This window comes from Sinohyriopsis cumingii, chromosome 1, assembly GCF_028554795.1.
Source record: "Sinohyriopsis cumingii isolate HCF-2022 chromosome 1, ASM2855479v2, whole genome shotgun sequence".
NCBI lineage: Eukaryota > Metazoa > Mollusca > Bivalvia > Unionida > Unionidae > Sinohyriopsis > Sinohyriopsis cumingii.
The window spans coordinates 192596821-192609012 of NC_142961.1; the positions used below are offsets into that span (position 1 = coordinate 192596821).

General features: G+C 31.5%; 1 protein-coding gene across 1 annotated transcript in view; it reads left to right on the forward strand.

The window, feature by feature from the left end:
* Positions 1–5826: 5826 nt before the first annotated feature.
* The window catches only part of LOC149808598 (methylmalonate-semialdehyde/malonate-semialdehyde dehydrogenase [acylating], mitochondrial-like), a 44013-nt gene continuing 37647 nt past the window's right edge, over positions 5827–12192 (forward strand). Inside the window, exons 1-3 of the mRNA XM_089979766.1 lie at positions 5827–5960; positions 7783–7824; positions 11086–11160. Of these exons, the coding sequence (XP_089835892.1) occupies positions 5925–5960; positions 7783–7824; positions 11086–11160 (153 nt within the window). The 5' untranslated portion in view covers positions 5827–5924. The remainder of the gene's footprint in view (positions 5961–7782; positions 7825–11085; positions 11161–12192) is intronic.

Consider the following 12192-nt stretch of genomic DNA (forward strand, 5'->3'; position numbering starts at 1 on the left):
AAATAACTTTACCATAGCCCAAAAATAATTTTCTGTAATTTGTATTTCAATATAATCATAATTTGCAGCCTGAGATTTAAGACTGCTGTTTTTATTAGATACTATGTCCATTGTTAAGGAGTTGACTCTCAGTAGTTTCATTTAAAACTTAAGCTTTCTACCAATATACACCTGCATATTTTAGATTGATCAAATACTGTAAAAAATTGCAAGAAACAAGAAAAATTAACATGAACTGGAATGCTAACTGTTTGGAGGTTAGGTCACACATGACCATCCCCATGAAGAAACATATGTAATAAATAATTATCTCAAATATGGAGAAAACTGAGATGACTCCACACATCACACATAACTATCCCCATGAAGAAACGTATGTAATAAATAATTTATCTAAAATATGGAGAAAACAGAGATGACTCCACACATCACACATAACCATTCCTGTGAACAAGCGGATGTAATAAATAATCTACCTTAAATATGGAGAAAACTGAGATGACTCCACACATCACACATAACCATCCCCATGAAGAAACATATGTAATTAATAATCTATCTCAAATATGGAGAAAAGTGAGATGACTCCACACATCACACATAACCATCCCTATGAGGAAGTGGATGTAATAAATAATCTATCTCAAATATGGAGAAAACGGAGCTGACTCCACACATCAACAGCATACTGGGTATGTGTGATAATGTCAGTTGAAAATAAAGTGCATGCTGAAATTTTTTGCTTTCTGAAGTCTGTGGCAGACTATATTAAGTGTTAAAACAATAATAATTATTGGTAAGAATGAAAATATTAAAAATATAGTCCAGGACAATGACAACTTGAAACAAAAGAAAAAAAAACATATTTTAGAATCCCAGTTGATCTGGTTTATCTACCAATTGATTTCTGTACTTACTGGTTGAAAATCAGCTTACTGTGTAAAGCAATAAAGCTATGCAGTCACTATGTAATACATCTACCTATGAAGTCACTAAGTAATAATATGTAGTCACTATGAAATACCTATGTAGTTGCTATGTAATACCTATGTAGTCACTAAGTAATACATATGTTGTCACTATGTAATACCTGCCTAGTCTCTATGCTATAAATTATGTAATCACAAAGTAATACCCATTTAGTCACTATGTAATACCTATATGGTCACTATATAATAATACCTACGTAGTCCAAAATGTAAGACCTATGTAGTCACTGAGTAATATCTATGCAGTCACTAAGTAATTCTTATGTAATCACTATATAATACCTATCTAGTCCAAAAGTATACCTATGTAGTTACTATGTAATCACTAAGTAATACCTATGCAGTCTAAAATACACACAACATATTGAGGTAAAATGGCTCAGAAATACATTTGGATGCCTTAATCATTACCCCATTACTTTGCATGACATTATTCATTAATATCATGAGGTAGTATTACACATGTTAAATATATAAAAATTATATACAATTATCTTATGGGCATATTAACTGAAACAATGTGGTAGTCATATGAGAAAAATAAAACATTTAACAACAAATGAATGGATGATATAATTAAACATAAATACTTGATTACACTTTCTTGAAAAGAAAACCTGGGGAATTGCTGATAAGAAAAACTTAAATGTTCTAAGATAATTTAAGCACACTATTCAAAAGTTATCTCCCATTTCATTTAATAACTCAGGAGTTATCTCCCTCCTTATTTAGTGGGTTGGGATTTTTTGCATTTGCAATATGCACAATGTAGAGGATGTTGGATATAACAATGCCATTTTCAGTCATCTAATGCATATCACTTTGTCATTTTCAGTCATTTTCAGTCATCTAATGCATATCACTTTGTCATTTTCAGTCATCTAATACAATGACAATGTCATTTTCACAGTCATCTTATGTTTTGTTTATGTTCTTGGCTCAAAATTTATTTCGATATTTTATTCGTTGAAACTGTACATGATCTAAGCAGACTGCTATCTAAAATGACTAGTCCCATGTAATCAAAAACTCTGCCTGAATTAGTCTAACGCACACTATCTTCAGCAGTTATTGAAATATGGAAAACAATTTTTGTGAGACTAGACCAGGGGTTGGCAACCTATTTTACATAACATGCCACTTTGTTCTGGATTAATTACTAAATCAATAAGCAAGCGCAACCAGTAAGAGAGTAACACTGTTTTACAATTGATATTTTTGGCTGCCCTTCACATGCCACACAAACCTCTTGATGTGCCATCTTGTGGCATGCAAGCTGTAGGTCTCTGAAAGTGCAATGAAAGAAATACCAGGCATATAAAATGTAAAAAAATATCAGCTCTTATTTTTAGAAGTTACCTCTAAAGTTAAAAAAAAATTGAAAATAGCAGGTTTTCTTTTATAAAGCACATCTAAAGTAAAGCCAAACTGTATACTCTATAACCCAAATTACATACATCAATTAAACACCTCTTATGTTACATGTTTAGGCTCAAATAAACAGTAACACAAGAAAGAGTAAAAACAACAAGCTTAGAAAATTTTAACAAATAATTTATTTCCCTGGAAAAATACTGTAAAAATGAAAAAATAAGAACTTATGGTGTTAAGGATCAAGTCCAAAAATAATCCAAGAATAATCCACGAACAAAATGATAGAAGTCCTAATATTGAAATGTCCTAATGAAAACAAGTTGAAGAATCAAAGATGGAAGGCGATTATGTATGCTGTATCCTGTATTGTGTTTAAGTCTACAGTTCCCTGTAGAAACGTAAGAAGTAATCCGGTGTTTGAAATCTGAAAAAGATTTTTAAGAAAGCTCTTTGTTCCAGAATTATGTATGAGCACTCAAAAATATTTCCAGAGAAATGAATTAATCCTTCTGAATCCAAATAATATGAATAAACATTAACATGTAATTCCCAAAATAACACAACAAAAGAAACACCTTTACATCTCAGTGTTTAGAAGCCCAACTGTGATTATTTCTCTAAAACGATGGTTTGAAACTTGAATTTTAAGCAAAACAGATGCCCGGACAAGGGTTACATGATCATGTTTACATATAAAAAGTCCCATAGCCCCTGTATGTCCTTGATAAGAACCAATCATTTTACTCCAAGAATAAAAGTTGTTTACTTCACTAAAAACTATTTACAAGTCGATGATCACATATCCAATACAGCCTCAATCTCATCCTTATTATTCCCACAATAAAAATAAATTAAAAAATCTTGTTGATGTGACTGTTATTAATTTTGAATTAAGGTCTGGAACCAGGTCAGCCTTATGATGTTTACAAAAATGAACAGTCAAGATCAAACAATTTTCTGGAAAATGTATCGAGTTCCTAGTAAACAAAACTACATCATTTTGACATATAATGAAATTTGAAAAAATAAAAAGATTTTAAAACTTAAAAACAATTAAATCAGATATAAATTAAATCAAATATATTTAACAATTCACCCCATAAAGAAAAAGAAATATTTATATGATAAAGCTTTCTTTTTATTATACATGAGGTTAAAAAGAACTCATATAAATTACACAGGGCACATGAAATAATACATTGTTATACATGGTAAAGTGTGTCTGCTATTAAATTATCTTTCCTTTGATGTACCTGATGTCAATATCATATTCCTGTAACAACAAACTCTACCTTAGCAGTCTTTGATTTTGTTTTTCATCTTGCCAATGAAAGTAAGGGGGTTGTTGTCACTAAACACAATAACAAAGAAGGAGCTGAATTAAGATAAACTTCAAAATGTTGTAATGCCAATATCAAAGCCAAGCATTCCTTCTAGATTGTTGAATAATTTATTTTATGCTTACTTAATTTCTTAGAAAAATAACACACTGGATGATCAATACCATTTTCATCTTCTTGAATCAAAACTGCTCCACCCCCAACATCACTTGCATCTGCAGGCAGTTTAAATGATTGTCTGAAATTTGGAGCTATAAGAACTGGCATGCTTTTAAGTATGGGTTTCAAATTGTCAAAAGCCTCCTGACATTTTTCTGTCCAAAGGAATTTGTTTCTCTTACTCAATAAATTTGTCAGGGGTTCAGCAATTATAACAAAAAGAAAGAATAAAAACAACAAGCTTTGAAAAATTTAAAAAATAATTTATTTCCCTCGAAAAATATTGTAAAAATAAAGAAATAAGATTTTACGTTTTTAAGAATCAAACCCAAAAATAATCCAAGAATAATCCATGAATTAAATTTTAGAAGTCCAAATAAGAAAATGTTCTACTGAATTCAAATTCTAGTCTCAACAAAGAATCCAAGATTGTAGGCAATGACATATACTGTAGCTGTTATTGTGCTGTTGTGTATACAGTTCTGTGTTATTCACAAACAATAATCCAGTGTTTGAATTTCCCAATAAAATGTAATGAAATGTCTTTGTCCAAGAATTCTGTATGATCACTCATATATTTCCAGGAAAAAGAATTAATTCTTTTGAATCCAAATAATTTGAATAAATATTAAAATAATGCCGAACTGACACAACAAAAGAACATCTTTATGTCCCAGTGTTTTTAAGCCTGACTGAGAAATATCTCATACAAAAGTGTGTTTATGTTTCTTCATTGAATCTTTGAAAGAATAATGTGGGGAAAATGTGAAGTCTTTCAAATGCAATTATCAAAACATGCAATGGAATACAATGTTTATTTCATTTTGAGTTCAGTAAGAAGGATGTAATTACACTTGAAATGTTGTCAAAATTATGGTACAATTTCAATAATGTGTAATCAAGTTTGAGAACCCATGACATGGCTCATGTAATTCAGATTTGCAGAACTAAAAAGTACATTTTGAGGAAATTCAGGATGTAAAACTGTAAGTATATTTATTGCCATTCTTATTACCAGCTAAAGAATACAGTTTATGCCTTATCGCTTGCATGTTATTTGTAAGGACTCTGTCTGGCATCTATAGCTAGCCTAAATCTGAAACACTGTGTCAGAAAGGTCGACACAGAATGTATCAAAGCAGCAGGCAGTCCATGAAACATCTGCTTTAGTTCATTCCGAAACAAATTTAATCAACCAAAATGTAAAGCGTCTGCTGCACGAGTGTACATGATTTATTTACAAAGTAGTTCCAAATATATTATTGGGCACAAATGTCCTGCACATGAATGCAACATGAAGGTGTGCAACATCGTAAAATACTGAACAATTCTGACAATGTAAAGTTAATGGAGAAAATGAGCATATAATAATAATTGTTCTAGTTATTATTATTATCATTATTATTATTATTATTATTATTATTATTATTATTATTATATTATTATTATTATTAATATTCATAGTCTGTGTTCTTCATTTGATTTTGTGAGTTTGGAGTATACCAAGGGCTTTAATTCCAAAGACAGTTACAAAAGTTTACAATTAAAGTGTGTTAGTTTTTATTTGAAGGGGAAAATCATGTTTTTAAAAAATCTACTGGATACAAATGAAATCAAGATACCAGGCTTTTTCTAGTACTCTTTCTTGAGCCTTACAAGTTATCAACCAGGTTGACAATCTTAATATCAGGCTCGATTATTTTTTTATAAACTTGACATTATGAAGTTATCAATATGTTAAGAATGGGTCCATGGCAAAAATAAAAAAAATTAGTATTTCCACTTTATAAAAATTATATAGAACAAATATTGCCGAATACTTAGATTTTGTAAACTCGAACAAAATTTGTTGTTGGTCCGAATTCCAAATTGTACAAATGGCGTCTCTTGAACACGGAGTTGGAGTTCTGGTTGTACTTTAAAGTTGATGCGTTATATAACCAGGCAAAATGTGTGGCATGTATCAGCCAATCAATGCACTATCTTAAACGCCCCTGACCCTAGCTTGCACTCGCACTCTATCCAAGTGGGACAGTGAACAGTGCTTGCCAGTTTAACAGCCATGGCCAAATTGTTGAGAACGTCACTTCTTCGACAGGTAAATATTGTGCCATTAAAAGGCACTGACACGTGAATTTAACTGCATTTCAAGAAAGAAACTGGCATCACAGAGATACGACTTTGTTTACCGTTCCTTTGCAGTCGTTGTTTGATGGATACAGTACAGTATCTCTGGCTTATCGACAATAACCTACATCGTAGTAACAACTATCAGGTGATTGACATTACCATCGCTGTCTCAAGTATACCGATACGTGACTTGTTTTTGCATCCCATGTAGTAAATTGCTGTTTAACTTTATTAGAATATTCAAGGTCATACGAGATCGTGTAAATTACGTGTCTCTCAAATGGTTGAAGTAAAGAGTATTAACCAAGTGTTCATGTCATCTATCACGCAATGCATTTTGAATCTTTGTAATTTTTCATCAGAAAAATTAAATAGTTTGCAATAAAGATGTTCATCAGTATAAATAAGATTACCAGTAAAGATCTGTAAATTTCAGTGGTAAAAAGGTGGGAGAAAAAGTTGTGGGAGAGAGTTCCTAACCAGAATAAAGTAATGCAGGCTAAATGAAGGTCCTTGAAGGTGCTTGAATTTTCTTTTGACCAAGTCAAGTCATTTAATTTGCATGAAAATTAACAAGGTCTTAAAAGTACTTGAAAGTCCTTGAATTTTTGAGGAAGGTCAAATTTCACTTGCAAATGTTTACAGTTGATAATGATTATTTGCATCAGTTTAAATAAAAAAGCAAATATTCTAAATTAAATATGTCGTATAAATAGTACTGTACCGTAATGAAAAACATACATCAGTAATTTAGAATTTTTATGATTTGGAAGATAATAGTGTATCATGTTAGGGGACATGCATAAATAAATATTTTAAACTTTGGTAGAGAACCTTCCCACTTACAGTTCATACCAGTATTACTCAGATTGGTATCAGCACCTAATAATTTGTATTGAGCCCTGGCACTTGCCTATGTGAAGAAGATAATAACAATTATTCTTTTTATCATCTCTAATATTGCTAGAGTGCTGGAAAGTTTTCTTCAGAAGTCATCATTATGAAATTGTACATATATCCAGAATGCTGTTTCTTCTTTTGTATATGCAGTTTCCATAGAGCAGTGATAGCATGCCATGCAAACAACAACTTTTCAATGGCAATATCAAGTGAGCTAATTGATACATGTACCCTTCCAGTGACTGGTTCTTTGAATTGCATTTTTTTATTTCCATAAAATTCTAATTATATATGTTACCTAAAGACAGAATTTCATATTTATAAAAAAAATCTCTCAAAGTCACTTCACCTTTATTACTGATGCTACATTGTGTATGAGTTTATCAATATAGCTTGTATTAGATTCAGTTTTACATATTTTCTAATTAGTCATTGTTTTAATGTATGTAAACCCAGTCAGTCGATTTATGTCTGTTAACATTGCACATTCTTATTATGACTAGAATACAATTTGGGTAAGAACACTTTTGCTAACAACACACTCTTTCCAATTATTACCTGATATCCTGATTTTCCCTTGTACTGTACCATAGGTTTACTTTTCATTATTCTCTTGTATCAGAAGATGAGAATGACATTTGTTTCTGGTTGATTTGATGGGGGATTTTTAGGTTGGTTTTGGTTTGTTTGAGTTTGTTATGGTTATTTAGCCTACATATCCCATTGATATGCATCAATTCCCATACCTTGTACCTATGATAAGATCATGCTTATGTATTATTGGTGATGTCAGGAGTTATTAGGTTTAAACTTACCTGGTAAATATAGATGATACATTTTTCACATATTTATAAAAGCATATATTGTACAAATTTTAATTTCTGTTTCAGGTGTCCATACTTACAGCAAGGCACTATGCATCTGGATCTGTGGTACGTATACATTCATGTATAAGCTGAATAATTTAGGAAAAAATAAAGCCTGGAAGAAAGCGGTCTGCTTATCTGCGGGCCAGTGTCTAAACTTGACAGTTTTTATGCCTTTTTGTTAATTATTGTAATGACTGTAAATCTTGGGACACAAAACTATAACTTTTTTTCTGTGTCCTAAGACATAGGTATGTAAAAATGAGAGTGACTTTCGGTGACTCGACAATTATCAAACTGTTGCACAGTACTGTGATTGATTTTGTTATTATTTTGCATGTGCATATTTTCTGATTTCTCCAACATGAAGTTAATTAAAGGTAAAAACAGACTTGATAATTTTGCAGGCCGGTTGAGTTTACCTGGGAGACTATGCTGAACTATAATGTACACTACTTACACAGTGCATAGCGTCACTAAAATCCTTACTTATTCCCAAACATATTAGATGCAGATTTTGCTTCATTCATTCTTTAGACCAAATTGCATTCTTCCAGATAACATTTCAGCTAGTCCTTAATAGCTGTTTCATTTACGTTGACTCACACGATCACGAGTTAATCATTTTCAGTGATATAAGTGATCCTAAAAAATTGAGGTAATATTTTTAAAAAAGCATGCATGTTTAATTGTGCAAGGCACGTAACCATCATTAGTTTACATGTTCACAAAGAGTGGTAATAATAAAGGCTAAAATTCTTGTATAGTTCAACTAAGATCATCATCAATCAATCTTAGTTTTGTGTTTTAGCTGAACAAACATCTTAACTTTCCACACAATGGAAAACTTTGTTTCGGCATCTCCAGTGCTGATTGTCAGTGAATTTCTTTCATTTTGCAACAGAAGTACAGGCCAGTTAATCATTAAAACCCTGAAACTAGCTTGTGATAAGAGGGAATTTTGACTGGTAACTATAAAATACATTGAAGTGTAATTGTCTTTTATTTCTTAATATTAGCACGATTACCATAGTTTTGTAAAATGGGGGCAAAGGCATACATATGAACCTTTCAAAAGCCAAGTAGGGAGACTGATTAAAAATATTGGAGATTGGGACCTAAAATCGGTAGGTTTTTGTGGCATTTTTAATGCTTTGTTTTCACTAAATATTGATTGATCTTCCTGCTTCATTATGCGTGAAATTTGCAAAAAGACTCACCATTTCTCCCTGTGACATGCCCTATTTTCATATTCTGGTCATCTGTGGTCAAACTGCACAATAGCTAAAGATTAGTCTTAAATAAACAAGCAAGAAAGCCAGTATGACTAATTAAAAGCTAATCCTTATCAATGCAACTATTTTGTGAAAATGATTGGCCCTCCGCCATGATTCAAAGAATTTTGAACTAAACGCATCAAAATAGCCAGCCTTATGGTACCGTACATGTGGTAACTATTTTTCCCTCTTTGTATATCTGACCTTATTCCCTTATTGTCAACTCGTAAAGCATTTAGTATTTTTTTATTATAACATGTATTCGGAATTATCTTTTTAAGGACACATTTGCTGCATGTATGTATTTTCATTTCTTGTAATTTAACGATTGTAATTATCATTGGTGTATAAGGTATAAAAATGCCAGGTGTTCACTCATGTTAAGTTTATTTCGTGGGAATGGCGCTATAGCAGATGGAGTTACAGCATTCATAGTGATCATTCTTGTGATTGAAATTAATTGTGGATGATTTTATTGTTGTTTACTTTTTTGTTCTGGTTTTATGTTTGTTATTCTAGAGGTAAAAAAATTCTTTTTATGTGAATAATGTTTAAACATAACATTCTGTTTAGTGAAGAAGCGAATTCTTTATAGTAATATTTCGTCACAACAATAATTCACAGGTGATACAACAGAACATGTAGGACTTTTCTTGTTTAGAAGAAATGAATATTGAAGACATAATGTAATAATCGGGAGGTAGGAGTGGAGTGACCCAAAACATCGATAGTTTTTTTTCTCCTGGCGTGAAAGTTGACAGGTTGGTGTAAGGTCGCTTACATCAAAGCAAACTACAACTCAGCTTTTATGGTATTAGCATCAGACCGTTTTGTTTTTTTTTGTGCTGTCATACTGGGATTAATAAGTTAGGTATTTACAAGTACAAAGCAAAGTAAAAACATAATTACCGGTGCACTGATATAAAATGTCATCGTTTAATCAAATTATACACAAATCTAATTTAGGCAGAAACAATAAGAAAACAGAATTTAGGCAGAAACAATAAGAAAACAGAAAATTAAATAAATTACTTTTCAAACAAGTTTATACCAATTTCTTTTTAATAATCATGCACACCAACCTCAAGATAAGTATACATGTCATTTTTAAAAATATAACTTTGCCTAAATAAATGCATTTAGAACTTACCTTGTGCATCTTGAGATGTCTAGTAGTTGTAGGTCGGCTTATATCCGGGTCATGCACTTTTTAGTGTTTTTATCTGTTCAGTTTCGGGGGTAGGCTTATACGCAAATGGGCTTATATGCGAGTATATATGGTAGATCCAAACAAAGTATTACATATTTAATACAGTGAAATTTAAATAAACACGGATAGTTTATTGGTCCTTGAGTCTAGAATGGATCTCTATCCCAATGATAAATAATTCAAAATTGTGCACATACCCGGTACCTGAATTTTAGCAATTTACTCCTTAAAATTTGACCAATAATACAGCATTACCTGAATGTGCTGGTTGCATGCCACAAATGTAGTGCTCTCAATGAGAAAAGTGGGAATCTATTGCGTTGCAAACACAGAGAAATTTAAGACCGATTTGTCTTAAACTGGTATGACAGTTGTGCTTAGGCTGATTTTCTTAAACAGGGGTGATATTGTTAATATCTAAAATGTACTCTATCCATGGAGTGCACAATTGCATCATAACCCAGATTTTTGTTTAAAGAATTGTCACAAAGTCTGGGGAATTGTGTCTAGTTACAATTATTGTCGAAAGTCAGGAGAAGGGGGATTGTGCCTAGTAACAATTGTCAAAAAGTGTGGGGTGGATTGTATCTATTAACAATTGTCATAAAGTCTGGGGGTTTGTGTCTCGAAAAAACTATAAATAAGTCTGATGGATTGTGTCTAGTAACAGTGGTCAGAAGTTAAGGAGATTGTATCTAAGGACAATTGTGAAAAACTATTGGGGGGTATTGTATCTAATATATTAACATGTTGCTACATATATTGTATCTGTAAATGTAAAAAAAATAAGAGAAAGTAATATGAAAAAGGTTATCTCAGCTTTTATATTTTTCTTTTCAGCCAACCACAAAACTCTTTATTAATGGCCAGTTCGTCGAGTCCAAGACAAAAAAATGGATAGATGTGCATGATCCAGTAAGTTAATTTTTTCATCCTTTGATAGTGCTCCTTCACTATGAAACCCCTCACTATACTGCAAGTTGCCCTTATTTTAATATGGGTAATGTCATGGATTCCCATACAACAGTTTGGTTTTGTTCTATAATTGCAATTTAATTTATTTCACTTTATGAGTTAATGGCTTAAGAAAACTCTTACTGCTGTTTAATTATTTTCACTTTATTTTAGTTCATGGCTTATGAAAACATGATAATGCATATTCACATCATTAATTATAATGAATTAATGTTGTCATGCCACATCCTGGTTAGAACATACCTATCTACAATTGCCAATGATACTGGTGTGGCTGCATGTACAGTTTTATAATGTGTAAAGATAAATTTGTCATATTATATATTAAACATAAATTTAGTGATTCTTAACTGATCTCTATCAGGGATGTCACTGGCATTAATAAAGTTGTTGTCCCGCAACAATTGCCAGCCTCAATATTTTGTAGCCAGTTTTAAAACAAAATGTTGCCATTTTCATAATCTGATAATATTGTCAACTTAAGTGGATATAGAGATAAGTGGGGGAGGGCTACAAAAATCAAATTTTGCAAACAAGTGAAATTTGTAAGAGGTGATCTGACATTAGTGAGCATGATTTACACTGAGAGAAAATAAACATTGAAATTTTGATTAATCAGAAACAAATCTAATCTGATATACATGTGTATTGACAACTTACAGTTGTGTAGAAGAATCCATAATGTGTAAACTACTTTACATGTATATGAAAAATCCGTAGATGCAAGCATGGATCACATGTTATATAAATTTGTATATCATTCACAACACGTTAGAAGCACAAATAACTTATTTGTACAAAAACAATGCTAGTCATTTGACTAACATTGAACATATAATTATATAGAAAGGGATGGAGTTACTCCAATGAACTGTAGCAATTATTGAAATGATTAATTGATTTTGCAGTGAGGCATCCAAAATCATCTTACTTGTACTAAAGAAATTAACAGATTCAGATGAAGAATTTTAT